This window comes from Apteryx mantelli, chromosome 1 (genome assembly GCF_036417845.1).
Source record: "Apteryx mantelli isolate bAptMan1 chromosome 1, bAptMan1.hap1, whole genome shotgun sequence".
Taxonomy (NCBI): domain Eukaryota; kingdom Metazoa; phylum Chordata; class Aves; order Apterygiformes; family Apterygidae; genus Apteryx; species Apteryx mantelli.
The window spans coordinates 67,731,786-67,755,842 of NC_089978.1; the positions used below are offsets into that span (position 1 = coordinate 67,731,786).

Consider the following 24,057-nt stretch of genomic DNA (forward strand, 5'->3'; position numbering starts at 1 on the left):
GCAGTCGAAGTACAGTACTTAAGCCATCATTGCATTACAGTGTGAATGATTGGAATGTATGATTTCATTTTTCTACCTGAAATAATGGAATCTGCTTTTGTCTTATTTTCAGGATGGCCCAGATTCTGAAAGAAGGAACAGGACAAAGCAGGAAAGTGCGTGGCTCTTCAGGCTATGGTATAGCTTTGACCATAAGTATCCTTTTGAAAACACAACTTATCTTCAAGACATGAAATGTTCAGGTTTCTTTCTTTGCCACATACCCATGTGCAGCCTTAAGCACCTGAGACAGTCAAATGTGATAAAGATCAAGTATTGTCTGACAGGTTTAAGGCCCAGAACTCAAACTTGAACTTGTGGATGTGGGAGACAGACCTTTCTGTTCTTTAGGGTGCATGGTATGTCACATTTGCCAGAGAACAAGAGCCAGTCAGTTCTGTGGGCTGAAGTTCTTTGCTAAACAGTGAGACAGCAGCTAATTAACTATTTTAGATTCTCTGATCTGTTCTACTAATCTCTTCTCATTTTTGCTGATGCTCAGAGCATCTAGTTTCCCAGCTCATTGTGCATGTCTAATCCCTAGCTCCTTGCTCTGAAGAGCCATCTGCTTTTGTGACGAAGCTCTCTTTGGAAGATCCCATCAAAGATATGGAAAGTTTTGGAACTAAAAACATACCTGTGATCCAGCACAATCCCTTCAGTATAGCCAGAACTTCCTATAGGTGATAAGGCTGAGTATGCTCTGTGTGCGTATATAGTGCTGAACAGCCTTTCTGAAGCTATTGTTGTTGTGTATTTAGATAGCCTTGCTAAAGCTTCTGTGCAATTTTTGTATAGCTCTCCTGTCTGTTGTGTGTGTGTGTGTTTGCTTTTTTTCCTGCTTAGTGTATTTTTAATCAAGGTGTTGCACATGTGCCCCTCCTCAACAGCTTGCATTCACTTAATAGAAAATGAGAAATCTAATCTTGCGACCAGGGCAAGTCACTTATATTGCAGACATTCAGAGAAGTTTCAGTACTTGATTTCCACTTATTTCTGGGGGAGCAGGGAAGTACCAGGCTATGGCTGACTGCCTTTTTTAAGAAGGAAGCCGAGCCATCCCCTTCCCCTGCCTTTAGAAAGGGGATGTGCCTTGTAAAAAGAAGAGTAGCTGGCATAGCTGACTCTCCTCTCAATTGACACTAGCACAACTGCAGTCCCCAGCAGGTGCAGTGTGTGTGTGGGGGGGATGCTAAGGGAAAATTACAGCTTAATTCACTGCATCACAGAAACTTTATTTTAAAGGAGGCTGTCTGATAGAGCACTTGCTTCTTCAGTGGTGACTAAAAAGCTTTAAGGACGCTTCCTGTGAAGTTTGTGCCAAGGAAGCTTTGAAATCCAGAGGCAGAGCTGTCTTACTGTATCTTACAGGTTAAAATTCTGCTCTTTCTTGTTGCAAGGAAGCATTCAGATAAATGCTTTTTGAGTGGATTTAAATTGCACATAAGGGCTGATCTTCAGAATTGTCACCTCTATACCTACATCAAAATCTCAAAGTATTTTTTGCTGACGTATTCACATGGTTCATGAGTGGAAAGATTGTTCCAAACTTCACTCTCCACAAGAGAATTTAACTTGAAGATGTGAATAAGATGCATTTGCCAGTGCGCTCTAATGCTGACTATTGTCTACAGAGTATGTGGATGAGTAACCGGCAACATCACTCCTGTGGAACACAGAGTTCATTTAATGTCATGGGTTGTTGTCTGGGTTCACCCACCAGTGTTAAACATGAAGGAAACTGCAACTTTGCTGAAGTACCAAATGTCTTTGAGTGAGTTTGTTTCATTTTGACTGACTCGCTGCTTGCCTTTCTGCCACAGGGCAGCATGTAGGCTGGTGGGTTAGTGTAAGGGGGAAGAGTTTTTCTTTCCAGGACAGGATGGAGCCACACTGTTAATGGGGGAGGAAGGGAGGAAACATAACTCTGCAGTGGCGTAATCATGCCACTGTGTGCTCAAGTAAATGCATTATGCCAGGCCCTGCTAAAGGGGAGGGCTACATCTGCTGAAACAGACAGTCCTTCCCCCCCCCCCCCCACCATGACCTATTGAGTTAAGATGAGGGGAATGGTGTTATATTTCATAAGTGGAGTTGATTGTCTCTGTGTGTACAGGCCTAATAAAGTAACTAGAATACCTGTAATATATGCTTCCATTTGAAATAATCAGACTGATTTAAAAAAAAATCAAAACCACAAAATCTTGTGGCCCTGATTCAAGTCAACATTTGGAAGTCAGTGTTCTCCCCCAGCACTGTTCATCTGGTAGTCAAGATCAGTGTGCTGCTGTGTGGCAGGGACACCTTTTTTTGACTTCTGAGCATTTCCCAGGGCATGTCATCAGCCTAGAGTACTAGCATGAACAAATATGGATTTACCCTATGGAAAAGGGTGTAAAGACTCTTTCCCCCATATATTCTAGTTAGTGTTACCTGGAAGATGCTTTCATTCCATGTCATGCAATGTGGTTCTGGCCATACAGTTTTCCCTTCCCCTTTTTGTGGCTCTGTAAAGTATGTGTATCCGCACTGCAGAGATGTCATTGAGCCTTACCAGTGTAACTGCAGTAACCTGTTAGGTGCTTTGATGCCTGAAGGCTTAACTGCATTTCTTAGTATGTAAAATGAGCCATTCTAAATCTCGCTTAAATTTTGAAGGAGAACATCCTTGAGAGCACTTATGTTAGGGTCCTTAGACTGTGTCCAGACTGCAGGGATCTACGGTTGCATCAGTGTGACTCTGACCCAGCTAATAGTGGACCAGTTCAGGTAGCTGTAGTGCTCTGAGGACCTTGGATGGATAACATTTTTTTATTTCACTGTGTTGAGCCACATGGTCATGCCATCTTGTTAGCTCTAGCTTGGGATCTCAATACTATGCTCCCCTGTACAGAAGAGAAATACCCTAGGATTTATTAACATTAAGGAACATCTACCCCTGCATGCTCCTATTGGCTCCAGGGAGCCCAAAAGAAGGAAGTGTTGCAACTACATGAACCTTTAAGAAGAGAGGTAGCTAGCTTCCCTTGCAGAAAACATGTGAATAAAGAAACTGCCTTTAACAGGATCAAGCAAAAAGTGCCTACGGAGGGGGGAGATGCTTCCCATTTGTTTACAAATACACTTGAAAAAAATCTGCATTTGGTTTATGTACAATTATTGAACAGTACATAGATCAAAGGCAGAGTTATATTTATGCTTAATTGTCTTTTTGTTTTAAACAGTGGTTTTCAAGCACCAGTCTATTTTCCTTAACTACTAAAAGTTATTTAAAGCCAATTCTCACTCACAGTGGCCCTCCATTAACCACAACTCTACCGAGCTGGTGTGGTCTGATAGCCCGCTGTCTGACAAGTCCTCAGGTTTATGATGTAAGTAGAATAACTAAATACTTATTTTTTTTGCCATTGTTGCTGTTGCTTTTTTAACCTTCAACAAAACAAGTGGGTTTTTTTGGGGGGGGGGAGGTGTTTTGTTTTGTTTTTGAAAAAGTGGTACGATTTACATATTGTAAGTGCTGGTTTGTCCTAAGGCAGAAAAGATTTAAGATACTCTTCTCTGAGGCAATAGCTTCTGCTAGTAGAAATCAAAGATGGCCTATTAATTTTCAAATAGTGCATAAATAACAGCATTTAAGTATATTGGGAAATTACAGGCCTAATCAGTAATCTAGTTCTTAATGAATCTCTTCAAAGTATTCTGTCCTCTTTTAGCACTTTTGGACAAGATTTTTCTGTTACTGCTGAAGTTGTATTTAGGTTGTCTTTGGAGAAGACACTGACATGCTTTTACCCATGCCAGAAGGAAATCTGGTAGAACTTCCCTTGACTGTTCCCACAGCAAAATTTAAGATTGCATTTCAGAAACTGCTAATCAGTTACCTTTCTCAGTCTAGCAGGTCAGTATGGTGCCTTTACAGCCATGTCTTGCAATAATTAATGCTTCATTCACCTATTATTCTGGCAGCATCCTGACATGTCATTCCTGTCTGTAAGGTACTTGTAGATCTACAACTTTTTCTGAACCACTTATAAATAGAAATGTAATACTGTTTGAGATCACTCAAACTGGCAGATTCTCCAAAATGGTAACATCTCTGTTATGTTAAAGTAGTCCTGCACCAGACTTCTATTAATCTTTTCCTAGAAAGTTACAAGTTCCACTTGCAACTTTGAAATACTTCCTTACATTTCCTTCTGAAATCATTAGAATGTTAATTTTACCTGAAAGTAAAATTTCAAAGAAATTTGAAAACTTTCACTGTCTATTTAAAGCTTTTAATAATGCAAGAAATTGGCATTGTTCCCATCTTTGTGATACCATTGGAAATCTGAAAATAGAACTAGGCTGGAAGGCATCCATCAGACCAATTAACCTACTTGTGTGTTGCCCATGTGGTTATCTACATATGATGAGGATGTAACCAGAAAGAACATGCAAGCCTTGGCTTTTATTTACTATCACAGTTGGGCTTTTTTCTCTGCACTCTTCATTCTTAGCTAGCACCATATGTGAAAGTGCATTGTTGAATTGGGTTGGTTCTGTGATTTATTCACCACCACCACCTTTGGGGTGTTAACCTCATCACTGCATAATTCATTGCTTATAGTAAAAATGCTTGCAAGGCTGCATATCTTACCTTTTTTAAGGTATGCAATATAGAACATTCACACTGTATTCTCTCTTATTGTTCCTACTTTGGTGCATTGCTACATTAGGATTAGGAGAATATTATTTTGAGGGTTTTTTGGTGGGTGGGTTTTTATCTTTTTGTTTGTTTTTTAGTTTCTTTCCAAGATTTCCCAACTCTGCAATTGCTTTGCCTTTCTTTGCATGACTGGCCTAGCTACAGCACTGTGAATGTACCATTTTATTACAAATTAAAAAGCTGTGGAATATTTTTGCCTTCCTGTCCAGTGCTGGTGAAGTAACTGAAAGAACCATATCTTTTTAGGGACAGAAACTGCTTGTGCTTTTTGTGAGGTATTTCCAGGAAAACTGAATGGTACATCTGAGAAGATTAAAGGCTGAAGACCTTGAATTGGGGTGGGGGGGTGGGGGGAATCAGTAAAGACTCGGCAGAATATAACATAGCAGAAAAATGTGCTTCAAAGGGAAGTAGTAAATCATGTGGATCTCATTCAGATACATGTCTGAGTGGTTATGGCATCTACATACTGTAGGAGAAGAAAGCATATGAGTATATGGCTTTACTGGCCATGTAATTGTGTGTTGTTTTCAGTTATTCTGTTTTTCTTTGGCTTTATTACAACCTTGTTTGAGTTCATTTTCACTTCTGTGTGGAGTGCTTTTTTTCTTTTTTTTTTCTTTCTTTTTTTTTTTAATAGATGCAAAAGGGAGTTTTAAGGTCTGAAAGTCAAATAATACTATTATAAAATCCACCTACAGCCAACTCCTCAGTATGAGGTAGTCCTCTAGACTTTAAATTCATATGGTGACATGGTGTATATGTAAGGTTCTGAGTCAGCATACAGGGGTGAGGTACAGTGGTTATTTTTGCCCCTGAGAAGTTTTCGCTTCTTTCTTGCTGGGGTTTTCCCACTGCTTTAACCCTATGCCCCTGGGAGCACTGTTAAGTGTTTCTGAAAATCGCGCTTAAATAGAATCCAAGTTGGAACTAAAAAGTATGAAAGACTGCTATAGCTGCAGAGTTTAAAATGATTATTTTAAAAACATTACTCCTATTTTCTTTCCTGGAGCTGCCTTCAGTACATGAGCGTTTGACAAGGCTTTCTAATTTATCCTGAATTAATGTAGGTCATTCCCCTCCCCCCCCTTTTGACATGTGCTTTGAAACTTGTAGCAATTCTACATTCCACCAACAATTTTTCCCATTTGGAAAAAGCATATGTGTTATCAACTGCTCTTCCTGATGAAGCACCTTATTTTGGTGTGGTTCTTTTTTTGGTTTTGTCTTTTTTTTGTTCACAGTTGTTTTGTGTGCCTCTTCTCCTCCCCTTTCCTGCTCCCCCCTTTTTTTCAAACAGTTTAGCTCTTGCACTATACACAGTGTGACACTTGGCATAAAGGTAGAGGGAATTGAATTATTTTTCTAAGTATGCAAACACAAGAAAGAAATCTCTATTTGCAGTCCATCTAAGTCTTAGAGGGCATGACTCTCAAAATTGGTAAGAAAACTGTTCAGTAATGCCTCCCTCTCCTTTTCTTAGTTGCTCTAGCTTAATAGAAGAAACTGCACTTTTCTTGATGAATTTGTACTTGGCTGAGAAATAGAGAAATAGAAAGCAGGGCACCAGATTTAAGTTGTAACACATTCTTGCGTGTATACTACTACTACTTAAAGCTTTTATTTTGGGGGCACAAGTCTTTCTGATACAAGTTTTGTCATACATGATGTCTATCTTAAGAACTGGCAGCATCAGTTTCAATGGTGACTACTACTGGTTTGTATGTGCAGCATACTTTATATGTGCTTCTTGCACCACTTTAAGAAGTGATAAAGACTGTTTGGCTTTAATCAGAAATTGTAAATAAGCTCTAACAATTTTAACATCTTGCAGCATGAATTCTTAGGAGCATGGCATCTCTGTCAAATTTTACCCAAAATTTGACAGACTGCTGTGAAGGCCATCAGGGTGAATGGGGAATGGTGAGCACGTTAAAACAGGGTTCAGTCTGTGGTAGGGTTTTGGATGTAAGTATTTACCCATTCTAGCTTGTCAGTTTAAATAGTGAAGTTCAGACCTGTATTTCTTAAATGAATTCAAGTTGTTGCTCCTACAGAATTGTAGGGGATTGTAGAGGCCAGTTTAGGGTTATTCTTGGAAAAAATTCAAGTCTCTAGGGATCTACTTGGATACATTTCCTGTCTGTCTTGAAAGAATTGTTCATGCTGTGTGAAGCACAGGAGGTTTATTCATGCATCCTCTTTGCTTGCAAACATATCATCTAATCTATATACCACATGGGATTGTTAACACATGTGCTCTGGAGAAGTGAAATGAATTGCCTGCTGCTTGTAGTGTTACTCAGAAGTGAAATAAATAAGAGGAGCTTGGCTCATACAAGGCAGTGCTTGAGAGAAAGGTCATTGTTTTCTCTGGAACTGATCACATTTACGCACATGTAAGTATAGCCTGGGACAAAACAGAAGACTGAGTTAGGAATTGCTGTACGGTATCAGTCCTGTGGCCCTCTGCTCTCAGAATCGTGCTTGCCATTGCTTCTCAGCCTTTTGGGGAAACTCGAGTGTAGGGTTTGTTCTTACCAGTTTCATATCTGATAAGTCCTTGCTGTAAGGACTTGCTGTTAAATGGCAATGTAGAGCCAGGAGATGCTTTAGGAGCTTGCTGCAGCTGCTCCACACGTTGCCCTGGTACTGCAGTGCCTCCAAAAGAAGTGCGCTGTCACCCCCGCCTGCCCCTTCTTGGTGCTGCTCCAAGGGCGGAGAACATCACGATGGGCAACTTGTGATATTGCGTCTCAGTTAAAGCACAGCCAGGCTGATCATAGGCATGCTATAACATGTAGCTTGTTCCCTCCTTCCTTTGCCAAAGCAGAAGAAAATTATGTATTTTGAGTGTTGCCTGATCAGTGTCTAGCCTACCAAGGAGAACATCAGTATGCACACTTAAATCTCAGCACTGGCCAAGCAGTATGGAACTCTTTGCATGGAAATACTTGCTTTCATTTGGTAGAAAGCAAGCTTATATAATTGGCAAAATTTTCTTTGCATGTGAGGAGGACCCATTTATGACCAGCTCTTTTGCCTTTTACTAAGGCCACATTAAACAGCAATGAAACCTGGTGTTATGGCTTGCAATTGTATTGTGCTGTGCAAGAAAAGCAACTTTGTGTTTTGTTACACTTCACTGATTTCTAGTCCTTGATAATGTATTTCATCCCGTCTCTGCCAAAATAAATTCATTGGTTTGTGAGCCACTTTCTAAAAGGATTTTAAAAAGTAAATGGGTATCAGAACTAGTTACAAAACTATGAAGCAAGCATTTTCTTATATAAATCTTTCTTACTTTTATGGCTTAGGAGTGATCCTAGGAATTAGGTCAAGTAATTCTCAATTTAATACCAGATAAACAGAATGAGCAGATATTAAAAAAAATAAATAAAGATTTTGATCAATGACAATAATTTCTTAAGGAAGCCTTGAATACAAATAATTTGGGCCTAATGAGTTATCAGTTTGCATGACTTATTTCTGAACTTGCCTAATTAGTGAGAGATTCAACTTGACTTTATCTAGAAAGATAAAATGATGACTGTGCTTGGTCTCAAGTATTTTTTCCTCTACTGTCTTTTAAATTGTCATGTAAAAAACAGTGCATGTTTCTCATCTCTCCTGTACTTCCATTAAGCATCCGGTGGTATTATTTCCCTAGTTACCTGTCTCATAATCTAGGTTCTTAGATTCAACTCCCTGCTGCTTCTGTATTGACATGCAGGTAAATCTTTTTGTTCAGTTACCTTTTGACAAATACCAAATGTTGTGCACTGTACTCAGATTCCTTTCTTCTCTTTTCCAGAATCAAGAACAACTTAGAGAAGAGGATTCTGATTTTATTCTGAATGATGGTGACCTTACTGTGACATATGGTGATACAACAATAACTGCTAATGGTTCTTCTGGCCCCCATACAGCTACCACTAGCCTTGATGGCAGGAGAACAAAAAGCAGTTCAGAGGAAGCGCTGGAACGTGATTTGGGAGCAGCAGATTATGAAGTTACAAGCAGGGGCACCCGGCTAGTATTTCCTCTGGAAGACAATGCATGATTACTGACTCAGTAAAAACAGCTCTTGCTCTGTGGATGGATCAAGGAAGACTGCAGGCCACTGTGTCGCTTGAGGTGGGGATGTTTATTTAAACAAGTTAACACATTTAAGTGGTTTTACTATGGTCTGAAGATGTCAAACTTGACCTGTTTTTTTTTTTTACTCGAGATGCTGACAGTGGGGTTTTCTAAATGTCTTGAAAATAGACAAATGAGGAAACTGGTCATTCCCCTCTCTCAAACCACATATTGAATCTAAGTACACCTAGCATGCTGCAATTGTCTTGTTCAGCTGCAGCAGCTCTCTCTGGGAAAGAGGTATGTGAAAACATTGTCATAGAACTGAGCTTGTCTTGGTTTAGCTTGGGAATGCGGGAGAAGAAATATAAACAAGATGATTATTATGCGATAAAAAGGGATGTGTGTGTATTATCTGAGTGTGGAGAGATCCACTGTTAATTTCTCTAGTGAGCTTAAGGAAACTAGACAGAAAATGGGACAGCACGCTTTAGGACTACAGAAGCATGAATGCAACACTGTGGGGAATCTGTTACTATGAGCTGTACTTGATGTATTTCAGGGGAAAAAAAAGGGAAAATAGATTTCTTCACTGGCCATGTGTTTTAAATAGGAAGGCAATGAGAGGTGTTCGTCCCTTTAACTTTGGACAATCTGACTATTACTATTAGCCTAACTTCTAGTGCCTCAAAAGAAAAGCATCCAACTTCTTGTGGTCTGATACTTACCTGACCTGACACAAGCCTGCAGCCAGGCTGTTTTGGGTAGGAATAATGAGGTAAAACTTTCTCTCCCCTAAGGCTGTTAAAATCAGATGGAGACAGTTGGAAACCTGTCTTGGGCTTGGGAAAACAGCTGATGATAATTATTAAAAAAAAAAAAGAGAAACAGTATTGAACTTGCATGAAACCATGAGGTTTCATATTTCTTAGAAGAATCCATAGACTCTGCTTACAGATTTTTTGTGATAAACAGAAAACATTAATTTAAAGGACAAATACTACTGGCTTTACCATTTGTGATTATTCTAAAAGAAAGGTGTTTATTTTTGTCCTCTTTTGCAGAGTAGATTTGAAACTTCAGTGGGGCATTGCACAAGAATATTTAAGCTGCAGAAGTGACAAACTGTAGTATAATCTGAAATGTGAAAAGGGAAAAAATCTTTGCTTAGTATTTAGCCCAATTACATGTAGGCTAGCTTTAACTTATTGCTAAATGCTTTCTAATTTCAAAATCAGGAGATATCATTATCTTTGCCAATAGCTGAAAACTGTTACACTTTGAATAGCAGTTCAGCTATTTAAAGCATGCTAAAATGTGATTTCATTCTCATGTCTTAAAAGGTGTTTTTTTAACAGTTTTGTGGCCCACTAATGTGATGTAATACCAGTTTGTCTAAAAAGTGTATTTTTCTTGCTGCCATTTCAGTTGTTCCTCTCATAAAATTGTGTGAATAAATATCCACTGTTTTTCCTTAACTATTAAATGTAATAATAACGTCAGTATCACAACTTACTGCTGCAGAGAAACGTTGCTGTCATATTGTCTAGTTTGCTTTCTTTCAAATGTATTTTCTAATGAGTGATCCACCTCCTTGTCTGTCCCTTCAAGATAACGTTTTAAAGGATACTGATCTGTAATGACTGTCTAACATATTATAAAGAGACACCAAGAGATTAGAAGCGTGGGGGGGGGGGGTTTCTGTTTTTGTGGAAAATTGGGAAGAGCAATGCAGTCTGAGTTCTGTTCTTAAATGGTGAAGAGTAACAAACACTCATGAAAATCCTGGAACAAAACAACTCCTTTTCTGTTCTCCTATGGTTACAAGAATGGCAAAGCAGATAGCAATGATGCACGCTCTATTTATACTGTTACCAAGGCTTGACTGTTTTTTAAGTGCTGGCAGTTGGAAAAAATAACTTCCTCCTAAATTATGAAAGCAATTGCATTGGTTTTGGACAATTCTAACTCTTTGGAACCCCTTGCTGTCCACACTGAGTGAGCATTTAGGACATCTACAACAATGAATCTGAGTTATTAGCCGAGTCATATGAAACATCTTTTTTTGGTTTGAGACAGTGGAATTTATCAAAGATAAATGGACTTAATGCAGTGAGGCAAACCTTCACATGCAGCTTGAGGCTGAAACTCACCAAATCGCTTCGGCAGCGAAACACGAGCTTTCTGCACAACTAGAGATCTGTCTGTTCTTTGAAAGAAAGATCACGTACGTGTTCTGGAAGCAGAAATTTTCATTAGCTTCCTCAGGAAGACTAAGCCTTTTGGTAGCATCATAAACCATTCCAGTACAGATACTTCTCCATATGCGTTCATAATTCCTGTAGCAGGGATATAAGATTGAATGGAGTTCACCAGTAAGCCCAGAATGGGGTTGTGAAAGAGCAGCTAAAGTTGACATCAACCATTGGTGAGAGGTGAGGAATGTAATATTCTAACTTCATATTCAAAAATTACTTGCAATGCTTGTTCAACAATCTGAGGAGAGGCCCATAAACACAAGCATCATTTTCATTCATATTTTAAAACGATGAATTTCATTCATTATTTTTTAATCTATTTTCATTTTAAATCTTCCAGAATTGGACTTTACTGTGAACTAAAGGTAAACATTAGCCTTCTTCCTACTGACAGTGATCCTTATACAAAATTCCTGAGGGAATTCTTTACTGAAAAAAGGAAGAAAAAAAAATCTGTACTGAAGCACTGTGAAAATTTACTGACTAGTGCTCTTTGATAGATCCTTTTTTGCATATATCAGTTTCAAAGAACAGTTTAATACTTTTAATTTCTTTCCAATAAGATCCTGTGGTGATGAGGCTAGAACTTGACCTAACCATACAGCAGACATGTTTCTTCTAACTCGGAGTTTTTGCATAGAAAACACAGCTTAAATTTGCAATGAACAGCAAAGAAATTAATAAGTATCAGTATCCCTTTCAAATAAAGAAAAGTTGTAAGATGAGGGTCTTAGTTGAAAAAAATATTGCTATACTAGCCTAGGTTTTTACAGCTTACATGGCTGTCCCCCATATTTGGGACTTAGTGACTTCTACTTGTAGTTTTTTTGCTTATTACTTCATGAACTTACTGCAGAAAAACTGCACCTGAAGTGGCCAAGGAACGTGCTTATTTAATGAAGAGTAACACTTGTGTCTGGAGATTGGCCAAATGAAGTTTCTAGTCTTCTTTCAGTACCTCAGAGAAGCTAATACTGACAGTGAAGCAAGACTATTTTGCAGTTGCTTGGAATCCCATACAAGCAAGTCTTTCTAATTTAATTGTGAGTGTTAAAGGCCGCAGCAGTACACAAGCAATGCACTAACATCATATTTAAACAGACAAAGAACTTATCGAAACCTTGCTGTGTATCCATCTCTAACATTTTGGGAGAAAATTAGAAATATTTTTCATTTACAGAATTTGGAAGGACACGAGAATTATCTGGAAAACCTTGGCTTCTTGTGCTTTGTGTGCTAGTTATCTTTTGAGAATAAGAAATGAGCATGTTTTGAGCCACCTCTGCAATACTGCATAACTTTTGTGCAAGTGACAGTTGAATCCCTTAACTTCTGCAGGATTGTGGGCCTTTAAATACCAACCTTTATCAGAGAAAGTTGAATAGCTATTACAGGATTCTGCAACTATCAAGAAAGATACAGGAGCAGTCTCACTATAAACACAGGCATAACACTGGATTTTTGGGGTGCTGTGCATAAGAGGTGTTCAAAGCACAGCTTCCACTGACTCCAGCAGTAGCTCTGAATATTCTGATCTCAAAGCATCAAGTTATCAGAAAGGAGGAACACTGACAAGTGTGCTTATGCTACACGGTACAGTGCTATGCAGAGATATCTGACTTTTGTTAAAGCAGGGAACAATATAAGCTATCTTCTCTGAAAAAATATAGAGACTGAGCAAGAGTAAAGTATCAAAGACATAATACTTGACCAAACTTGGTGCTGTTTCAAAGACGGGAGCTTTTTGGCCTATGAAGGTGCCCAAAATATTACTGTTTTTTTGAATCTGAAGGAATTTCCTTTTGGAAAAAGATTGCAGAAATTTAAAATGGAGAAAAAAAATCTAAACTTTTTTGGCTGATCTTCCAAAGAACTGATCTGAGGCAATACATAGTAATAGTTAAAATGATGGCTAATACTAAAATGATAGCTACTGCTTCTTTTACACAGGGCCGGGGGAATGCCTCGGAGTAGGAAACTGTCTAGCAACTTTAACAGATAGCATGAGCAGTTTATCCTGTGATTTTAATTGTTATAATCAGAGAGACTATTTGTACACAAGAGTTGTGAAAGCTTGGTCTTTCTGTATAATTTTAACTTAATTTGAACTGAAGTCTGTCTCCAGACAGAGAAATTTCTTTAATTCTGAAGGGTGAAACACTAGTGACTAATATCCTTCACATGCCGTTCAAAGTAAGGTTCAGTGTTTTTTAGCTCTGTTTGAAGTAGTTCACAGGAATAACATGTTTGACCTCAGTCTTGGCAGACATGGTCTCTGCTTCTGCACGAGTGTGGGAATGGAATTTGAGTACCCTTAAGTTTTAACTTCATGTGCTTTTCTTTAAGATGGGGGTTAGGGGATAACCTTTGCAGGGAACAACTAGAGCACTTACAGATGCGTCAGCAGGGAGTATTCCTCTCCAAAATACTGAACTCAAGACGCACTGAAACTTATAAGCAAGGGAGGATAAACCTTCACCAGGAGGCCCAGAATATCCAGCAGGGAAGAAGGCAGCAAATACCCAAACTGGCTATATACAATCTTGGTCACGATTAGTCACAGAAAGTAAGACAGAGCACGTCAGTAGCGTGAACATGCTCCTAAGAGAAAAACGTGTCAAAAAAATCTTTCAAATGTCCCTATATTGAAAAATGCTGTCCCTGTAAAAAGGAGCTCATGCAAACCTTGTAGTAGGAGGGTCTGTCGAATTTTCAAGTTTGGGAAGGAGAGTTTCTCACTGTGCAGTGAGAAACCACGGATGCCTCTTGGCCTGGAAATTTTGGGAGTGCCCTTTTGAGAAATAAAGTTCCAGGAGAAATACGCCTGCAAAGTGAAAGAGAAGGAAAGCTTGGAGGAAGTAGTGAATTACAGAGCCAGGAAATGGCTTAAACAGGCAGCTTTACTGTGGGAACAGCATCATAAACAATTATGCTACTCTTAATCTTGCAGTCTTAAACTCAGAAGTTCTGTGAACTTCTGCACACCTTTTCCTAAAATAAGGGTAATGGATATTGCAAAAGTAATCAGAATTTCCCCCATCCTAATTTTATGACAAAATAGAAGGTTTTAACAGGGAAACAATAGTCCACAGCATGGAAAGCGACTTTGAAAAAAAATTTTTTTAGATAATCTCACTTCACTACTACACTTTCTTGAATCAAAAAAGCCTTTTGTCAATTTGAATGTAGTTTTAGGGTACAGTAATCTGGCAAACACTGAAGTGTATTTCAACATGTGCATACACACATGTGATGTACATGTTGGGCAATCATATTTGAATCTGTGTTGCACAGACAAATGAAATTCCATATGTTGATACTTTGATTTATGCAAACTTTTGCTGTGGAATTTAGTTGTGATGAACAAGGTGATTAAATGCTAGAATCAGTTCAGATTTTTCAGAAAATAAAATGACTTATCCAGTTTGGATGCTTTATCCAATACATCATTATCTTATGCTGCTTTCTTAATCATGATTTATTATGCACTGCTCAACATGGACTTGTAGACTTCCAAAATACCATTGGGTTTGAAGTTTTATCTATAGACTGAAACTGAATGAGGGATGTGTAATTATACTATGTGGATCTTTATAGCAGAGACACAACTCATAATTATTTATACTAGAATAAAGGATTTTCTGTCCTGCCCACACTGTCTACATAAGGGACCTTGACGGCATAGAGAAGTGTTGGCAGTGAGGGAGAGAAGCCCTGTACTTTCGAATACCTAGCTATATGGGCATGGGTAAAGCTGGTGCCTCTCCAAGGCTCGCATACTGTTAGCACAGAGCCAGGATGGAAAGATTTATATTGGTGCATGTAAATGAGTAGCAATCCTCATTCTGGGAGAATTTAGAAGTTTGGGTTAGTTCTAACTTTTATTGACATAATGCTTTTTAATTAACTTTTTTAAGCCCCCAGTTTCTTGCATTTTTTTAACCTTTGACAGCTTGAAAGCATCCCGTGTAAATATATTTGATACGCGTTTAAGGAAGAGGAGAAAAAAAAAAAAGGGCAGAATAATCAGACTTCATCATCTTTGTGCCAGAGCACAATGTCAGAACTATGCTAGAGTGCTAGCTGATGCACATTCAGCTAATTAAATAGAAATAACTTGAAATACTACACTTGCTGGTCACTTTGTGGTTATTGGAAAAAAGCAAACTTGATTTCCCTCAAAGAAAGTGAATGCTCACCTTAAAGGGTTTTTGTTGCAAGGTTAAAATACTTCAGGTTATGAGAAATAAACTGGATTTATTTTCAACTAGTAAAGTCTCTGAAAGTGTTATTGCAGGGGCAGGGATAAGTAGGTCATGCAGTTCCATGTTAAAACATATGCTTGAACTTTATTTCCAGATTTTAGTTTAGACAAGGAGGCTATCATCCACTGTCTGATTTTTAAATTTCAGTCCTAAATTGCATGACTGAATGTTTTAATATTGACATGGTTTAATACCAGAAAGCAGGATACCAGAAGACATTCTTCTAGATCATAAGATATTAGTCATAATTATTGTGAAATCCCAGCTTCCCGCACAAGGGGTCATTTAAGGTGAGAGTTTTAGTCTGGTTTTAGTTTGGCCTATCAGAAGTGCAGAAAGGGATATATATGACCCTTGGCTGGCTCCAGTGGAGCAGGGAAAATGTAAACTGTCTAAGAATGTTCCAAACTTGCTTTTTTCCCCTTCCTTTTAAGTGAAATTGGCTTCTGTGTATTGCATTTACAGCTATAGGATGCAGTGTTAGTGGTGTTCTGTGTATTAGTCCTGATGTATTCATAATGCACAAAAGCAGAAGCCGCATTTTATCTGATTTTTATCAGTCTGCCATTCTCAGAACTCTTAACCTGTTGTGATTTAAGATCGCATATCAGTAAGGTTGTGGGAGGTGTTTTAAGGTTACCTCAAACATAAAAATGCACTAGATATCCAGAGCATACAGTGCTGTCTTATGAATAAGACTGCTATGGTCGGTAGATGTTTTGTCCAAACGTTTTTGTAACTTCTGTTTCCTTGTTATCAAAGCACCTAAAACTTGCCTCATACGATAGGTTCAAGCTGGGGGTGGGGAAGTGCTTTATTGGGGAGGGCCATACTGTATTAAGTCATATCCTTCCTAGAGATGGTGTTTACCGCTTGTGTGGGAGAAATTCAGTGTTGCTGCTTTTTTTCCTCCCCTTTGCCCCCCAAGCTGAAGTAATTTCGGTAAGCAGGGGTTCAGTAAAACTGGAATGTAACAGTCTCACCAGTGAAACATCATCTTCCTGGTGCTGACAGCACAGCAATAATCTTTCTGATAGTTGCAGTTTAGCTGTGAGAATTTAGGAAGGACAGTAACTTTGCAGTCTCAGGGTTTGGTTTTTTGGTTTTAGGTTATTAGTGCAGTTATAAAATTCAGGTGTTCTGAACCTCTATTTCAGAAGCTCAGTATTTTAATGACATTAAATAGCAATGGATTATTGTTTAACCAAGAAAATGGATCGGGAAGAAAGAGAAATCAAAATATTGTGAAAGTATATTCTGGGGAGAGCAGTAGTGTAGAAGGGGCACAGGAATGGAAACACCTGCTGGTCTTTCTGCCCCTGAGTTGTGTACACACTTAGATAAACATTCAGTTGTGTGGACAGACATTGCTGTAATTTCAGGTTTGAACATGCTGATTAAGGCCTCATCCACTCGTTCCTTTCTAAAGATATGAAATCCTAGTGCGGCGTGGAGCTTCTGCTCTGTTAACAAAATGTTTCAGGTGAGGTATGAACATAAAGATACCTATTCTAGGTCAGCAAAGTACTTTGTCTTTACATTTCTTATGTAATGTTCACTTATTTTGCATAGACCTTGTAGTTATTGAGAAGCAGACACAGTGTTACTAACTTTTGTAGAGTTCACTGTTTTGCATGGGGTTATCCTGTTAGCTGAACTTAAAGAACAAATAATACAATCATGTTTGTCATCTGTACCCAAGTCAGAAATGTATCATCTCTTCTTACTTGACTAGTAATAGTACAAAACTTACTGTGGCTTGACACACACACACACACACACACACACACACACACACACACACACACACACAAATTCTGTATCACAGTATTTCAGCTCAGAGATGAGAAGGGCTGATAATGGCAGATCTGTCCTCAAGGCAAAGCTAGCAACTTAGCTATGTTCTCACAGTACAGGATTTGGATTCCCATCCTTAAAATGGGATTAATATGATTCTCACATGGGAGGACCCAACAGTTGCTCTGATATCCTTTTATTTTAGGAAGGACTGCAAGCTACAACTATAAGCTCTTACAAATCCTAACAGCTATAAATACATTTCTCACTTCTGTACCAGGCAGAAAGGGAAAAACTATTATATTCAGGTATAAAATGTAGATCTATGTGGCTGTGATAGAGGGGAGTTATAACTTGTAAATCTATTAGTTCTTAGTGAATGTGAATGACAAGTGAATGACCATGCAGACAAAGGAGATCTTGATAGTAAACTTGGTTTTCCAATAAGCTATTTGAAAAGTTTTTCCCCAAGAACTCCTAGCTCATGCTATCTTACTTGCTTTAGAAGGACAAATCCATTTGGATTAATAACTGACCATTTATTCTTGGTTCTGTTTTTTAGCTTTTTACCAGTTTTCACAGTGGAAAGAAGTTGCTAGCAATGACATCCAGAGGTTTGTGCTGCTGGATCTGGAGAAGGGAGTGAGCAGGAAGATGAAAAATGTGTGGGAATTTCAGTTATTCAGGATTCTGAAACCTAAGGTTGACTGAAAAATGTGGAGTAGTGCTTAGTGAAAAGCACCCTAAACTATGCATATGCAATGGCCTCTTAATAGCTGTTTCTCTTTAAGAAAGAGCTTGAAATCATTCTGATCAATTTCCACAAAATATCAGGAATGGCTAAAAAAGAAACAATCTTGGGAAATGAAGTATAAGTCAAAATTGAAAACCTTATGCTGCTCTATAAGTAAGTCCACCACATGTCCCTACATCCCATGTAGCTTTGGTCATCTTTGAAAGGACATAAACTAAAAAGGCACAGAACAGGACAAAAAGGTAGCCAGAAAGACCGTGCAATTTCCATGTGATGAGTAAATACCTGGGTTGTTTCAGTTTGGTAAAAGAGATGGCAAAGGAAGAACTGATACAGTTTTGTAAAACTACAAGTGGTATGGCGAAGGGCAACAGGGAATGATGATTCACCCCTTACTAAAGCAAATGTGAGGTAACCTGTTCGTGGTAACCAGCAGTTCAAAAGCAAAGGCAATATTTTTATGCTACACAAACTGTATTGCTGTCACAGGCTGTGTGTTCAAGAGCATATCAACGGGTTCAAAATTCAGCATTTCTGAAAGACCAAGTGCCCTGATAGCTGTTAAACACAATCTGAATGCAGCCTCTGCCTTAGGCAGTCCCTGAGCAACTGAGAAGTTGGGGGAAGGGCAACCACCCAGCCTATCGCTTTTACTCTTCCCAAAGCATGTACTACTAGCCTAAGTCAAAGGCCGGGACAAAAGCTGCTCATTCAGTACTGTTCAAAGCCATAAGGTATCAGTTGCTCTGACTACTTGTTTGGTGAGATGACTGAAGTGAAATCTATGGAGTATGATACTGCTTGGCACTCTTATTTTCCTTAGTTATGCATTTTACAGCAAAATCACACTTGTTTCAGGTAGATTGAGTATTTTTTGTTACTGTAGTGACCAGTTAGTTCTGGAATTACTTTTCAGCTTAATGAAAGCTGGAACCCACAACTCCAGATAATTATTTTCCTCACACCTTCAGTTTTTGCCATGAGACCACTTAAGAAATTCATGCTTCTTGGTAGCATAAGAGACAATGCATTTAGCTTTACCAAATCTTTGGCAAGGCTTCTGCTAACAGAATCATGGACCTTTCTTTTAGCAGAGACAGGCTTCCTCTTCCCATTGACACAATGTGAGGGTTTTCCTGTACTTTGCATGAAGTGAGTCACTTCAGTAGTTTTTGAAGGTAATATGAACCAGTCTGCAAATCTGAGCATGTAATATTACAGTTCCAGTCAAAGGAGATGAAACCTATTTTATGCTATTTTTGTTGCCTCATTTCCTTGAAGGAAAGAGTAGCTGTAAGCAGTGTTTCCAGTCATTAGAGTTACTGCCTTTTGACTGTACTTCTTGTCCATCTCAGTCAACAAATGAGGTTTAAAGTGACTGGAAAATGTTTTAGAGAGAAGTAGTTCTTGATCCTTTACAGCTGTAAAGTTTGGCTGAAGTGCTCAGGTGGTCTACATTTAGGAGTGTAAACTTTACTTACTAGCTCACTATCACATTGTGCAAAGCGGGTAGCTGCTGCCAAAGTAGTGCAGTTACCTCCCTGGTTTGAGAGCGAGCGAACCCATCCCTTTCACTGAAACTGATCTGACAGTCAAGAAGGGAAGCTCTGCAGGAAATCTGAAAGAAAGAAGGGTACTGGGGTTTCAGTAATAAGCAGGGTTTAGCATTTGCAAGAACACTTGAAAGTTTGTACTCAGGTAAGTTATGCAGTCTAGATCTGTTATTTAATGAAAAGGGAGGCACTTTGATAATATTATTGAATATTTTCTTAGGTCTTCATTTTCCAAGAAAATTACAGCTACTTCCTGCCTACAACTACAGCGCCCCTTTGTTCAGGAAGCCTAAGAATTGATGCTTTTAACAATACTTTCAACATTTTATATTCTGTCCAAATAAACCAGCCTTCTGCTGTGCTTTGGTAATATGTTTTCCTCAGAGATTTGGGAGCTTCCTTCTCTCAAGTTCTCTCTGACTAAAAAAGAACTCTTAAGGGTACTCAGATAATAAACTTTCAGTATGCTGACATCAGCTGAATACTTGGACTAGATCAAGCAAGGGTGGAGTAGAAGTAATGGTATGAAATGGTGATTTGAATTAAGCTATAATAAAAAGCTACAGAAGTTCTGTGCACAGTGTCGGGCTTTCTTTTTCCCAGGCATTCTGTGTGTTCTTTAATATAATCAATTAAATGTTTAAATGTTTAAGCAAATAATGTAGCTTCTGCAAGATGTCATAGATGTTTTAAACTCTGAATTCAATATTTTCAAAGAAACTGTATTTTGTTAATCATTTACCTCCTGTTTTCCCTAATCAAGAGTGAATCACTAAGTAACAACAGTGTATTTCTGCTAGACTAATCCACACTCCAAGACGAAGTGGTTTCTACAGTGCACTTGAAGTAACATAAGCCATGTGTGTTTTTGAAGCTAGGAACAAAAAGTTTTCTTTAAAAAAAAGAAAAAAGTGTAAAATGTCAGCTCTCACTCAAATTTGTGTAGTGTAATGCTTGAAACTATGACTTTTCCCAAATACACTGTTTAAGTGTTCTGAGCCATCTGAATAATGAAATAAAATTATCAAATCCATCTCTATTAAAAAATCTTAAACAAAAGTCTGCTCTCTTGTTATGGGACAATAAATAGTATTTAAATACTAAATGATTACATACAATCTGAACAATGGAAGCATAATCTGATACAGCTATCTTGAGAAAACGTACTTTATTCAGAAAATGATGGGTTATTAAACAGATGCTCCAGCTATAGGCAGAAACTTGGTCTAGGATGTGAAATTTTAAATAGGAGGATGTACTACTAAACTCTCCAGCTATCATATAGAAACTCCAAAATAGTGTTTTTAGTCTTCACCCTAAAAAGTGGTTCTCAGTTTGTCTACATGCTCAGTCATACCCTGCTTCTTTCACTGTACACTATTCTTCCTGTATAGAAATTTGTTTTTGTCATTATCCTGAGTTGTGAATACTGCTGTACCCTGTTGTGTGCATGCAGCTACAAACTTCTGCTTCCAGTCAAATTCTCCCCTACTGAACCCAAATGTTCTTTTCAGAGTTTTAGGGGCTGGTTTTGCTCTTGGATCTTGGAGGAAATCTCCTTGACCCATCATATCTTTAGACACTCTGGCAGCATCTTCTAAGATTCTGCAGTTTCATGCAAAGAAAATGATGAAAGTGAAAGTACTGTAGAAGGGTGTGGGCAATATTCAATCCTTCTGACAGCAGTTAGTAATAGTAGTTATGTTTTTACCATTAATGATAATAACATAAGTGCCTGTTTGATTATATGAAGAATAGGACTTAAACTGTATTGCTCTTTTGGTCAAACTTCTCAACCAACAGTTGGAATTGAGATTTAGGCCTCACATAAGCAGCAATGTTCAGCAATTTAAAGCAGCTAAAGGGAGGAGATCACAAGCATATTTAGACAAAACTGCACCTGTGTCAGTGACACTGTGGATTGATTACTAACCTATACCCTATACATCTGCAAGCTCAGGGGAGAGATTTCATGTCCCAAGTGAGTGACAAGCACAGTGACAAAAGTCTACTGCAAAAAACAACAAAACAAAACATATTTTTGCCCTGGATTTTTTTTTTTGGGGGGGGGGGCAGGGAGAAATACTACTGAACTATACCTGTAGTTACTTCTTCACTAGGAATTTGCTGTAGACAAAACTCCCCTCAGGCTACTTAAAACTATCAGCTGCATGCTTCAACCAAGATACCATAGCTGTGTGAGGCAAAGGCAGCAGTAAGAAAAACACTTCTAGAGGGGGAAGCGGTACATTCTGGGCCCTTATCCAACAGAATTTGGAAAGATGGTTGTGGAATTTTTCATGTAGAAATTCAAAGCTTAGCTGGAGAAGTAACACTGCACAAGTATGGAGGCACTTGGTTACAGTAATCAACCTAATTTACTCTTTAGCAGTTATTCTAAAACTCAACTACCCCAAACAGTTCTGTATTAGCTGCAGCTGTAACATTACAGGTAGTTAAGTTAGTTAGCGTACAAACTTGAAGATGTTTCTGGTACCATTGCTGTTTTACTATTTAATGTTAGTTTTGACAAGCGTTCACATTCTTTAAGAAAAAATTACCAACTTCCTGGAATATTTTTTGCCTTAACTGTTTTTTTTTTTAAAAAAAACCTAAATCTGTAATTAACAAATTTCATGGGTAGAGCAGTGACAAAAACCTGCATTCAAAAAAAAAAAAAAACTTTCAAGAATTATTCTGTAGGACCTCATGCTGCTTCTGCATTCATGAGATCAAAGCCTCATTACAACTTTTCATCTTCTATTAACTAACTAGTGAAACGCCTACCTCAAAATTGTTCTAGCTGTTCTGTAACAGATCACAGGAGACTTATCTCCCACTTATCCCTGGTCCTTCCCCTACCTTTCAAAAGCAAAGATTTTTAAAATAGATTTTATTAAGGCACAGCTTAACTGTTCAGAACCATTGTGATTTATTTTCTTTTTTTGCCGTGAGACCTGGGATGTCACCCAGCTCCTCTGCAGACAGTAAGTGGGTTTTATTTTTTTGTCTTCTCATCATTCAGGAGTGCTCCAACAGCAGTAGCTGGGGAGTTCAGTGCCTTAGAGCTGGCATGCCTCATGGCAGGGATTTGTGGACTCATTAGGTACAGGCATGACAGCACACGCTTGAACAACTCCAAGCAAGCTGAAATTCAGGTTAGAAACAAGTGAAGTATGTTCAGTCTTAAAACAGCTTATTAGCTATTTCTTTCAAGGTTAGCATTACTAGTTTACAAGCAGCATATTGACCCACACTGGAAAGCTAAAAGCAGCATGATGTTCATTTTTCATAGTGGAAGTATCAAGATGTCATTTAATATAGGGCATATAATATTGCAATATCATAATGTCATGTATGGTATATAATATCAGGACATACAAAATCTTGACAAGAGATACAGGATAATTCCTTTCCCATTAAGAAATGAAGTTTAAGAAAAACTGGCTGGTTACCTCTAATCTGAACACAACTCTTTTGATTATAATTTCTTAGAATAGCCAACTATTACAACTATTTTACCAAAATTTATTGAGAATCAATAAGAAGAGATGGTTTCAAATTTACAGTTTAAGGTGCAAAATAAAGTTCACACTAAAGTGACTCCTCATTTGCAACAGAATATAATCAGTAATCACGTGATCAGAAAGAAGCATCTCACGGCTGGGTCCTATTTTGTCTCAGTTTTCATATCTTGGATTAAAACAGCAACAAAATACAGAAACCTTTGTGAACAGCCAAGACCAAGTTTTAGGTAAGCAAATTAATCCTGTAGCAAAACACCTCTTTTCACACAAGAAATTGAGGTTATGCAAACAATTAATTAAAATATTTATCTGGTTATCTGATATACTGGCATTAAGAGTATATTAATTGTATATTAAGAGTATATACATTGAGTACTGACTCAGTAACTCTAAGGCTTGAGTCATGTGGAGTACAGAAGTAGTTTAAAGGATAAATGAACCAGTGCTTTATCAAAACAAGAATATAGAGATAAATTAAAGCCTGAATTGAAAATTAATAGGTTAGAAAGCTGATTAATACTTTTTTTGCTGCATTTAAAAAAAAAAACCCTTGCAATTGCATGCTACTGGTAAGGTTGGGAGATTTAGTAGATCACAAGCAAAATGAGTCAACAACATGGCACTAATATGAAAAAAAAATCATATGGGATGTAGAAACAGGACTTGTGTAAGGTAAGAAACACTTTAATTTGCCCGCGTTTTTCAGTGCTAAGATAGAATTGGACCTCAGATGGAGTATTGTGTCCAGTTTGGGGCACCATAGCTTTAAAAAAAAAAAAAAACACAGAAAATGGCAACACGAATGACTACAGATTGAGAAAACATGGAATAGAAAGTCAATGTAGAAATGAGAAAATTTCATCTAGAGGGAAAAAGGGCAAAGGCTAACATTAAAAGTCTTCAATTATTCTTTTTTCAGAAGTTAATGCAAAGAAGTAGTAACAGACTGTTTTCTACATCCTGGAAGAGAAGTAACTGAAGCAAGAATGATTCAGACAGACAGTAGGGGGCACTTTTTAACAGTGGGCATACTGACATATTAAAGTAAAGGACCACCGGAAGATGTGAAGTCCCCA

At 38.1% G+C, this 24,057-nt stretch overlaps 2 protein-coding genes and 1 non-coding gene across 6 annotated transcripts in view; 2 read left to right on the top strand and 1 right to left on the bottom strand.

Moving 5' to 3' along the window:
- The window catches only part of SLC9A7 (solute carrier family 9 member A7), an 83,696-nt gene extending 63,214 nt beyond the window's left edge, over window positions 1–20,482 (top strand). The window contains exons 15-18 of the mRNA XM_067294117.1: window positions 113–195; window positions 3,305–3,410; window positions 8,562–9,127; window positions 17,710–20,482. Of these exons, the coding sequence (XP_067150218.1) occupies window positions 113–195; window positions 3,305–3,410; window positions 8,562–8,810 (438 nt within the window). The 3' untranslated portion in view covers window positions 8,811–9,127; window positions 17,710–20,482. The remainder of the gene's footprint in view (window positions 1–112; window positions 196–3,304; window positions 3,411–8,561; window positions 9,128–17,709) is intronic.
- The window catches only part of CHST7 (carbohydrate sulfotransferase 7), a 132,138-nt gene that overhangs the window by 97,765 nt on the left and 10,316 nt on the right, over window positions 1–24,057 (bottom strand). For 2 of the 4 annotated variants that reach the window (XM_067294093.1, XM_067294084.1), the window contains exon 2: window positions 10,981–11,166. The exons of the other annotated variants lie outside the window; for them this stretch is intronic. The gene's annotated coding sequence lies outside the window, so the exon portion shown is untranslated. The remainder of the gene's footprint in view (window positions 1–10,980; window positions 11,167–24,057) is intronic. 4 annotated transcript variants of the gene reach the window in all.
- On the top strand, window positions 7,240–7,430 carry LOC136991181 (U2 spliceosomal RNA). Its single transcript, XR_010883225.1, has one exon. It is a non-coding gene; the product is annotated as a U2 spliceosomal RNA (small nuclear RNA).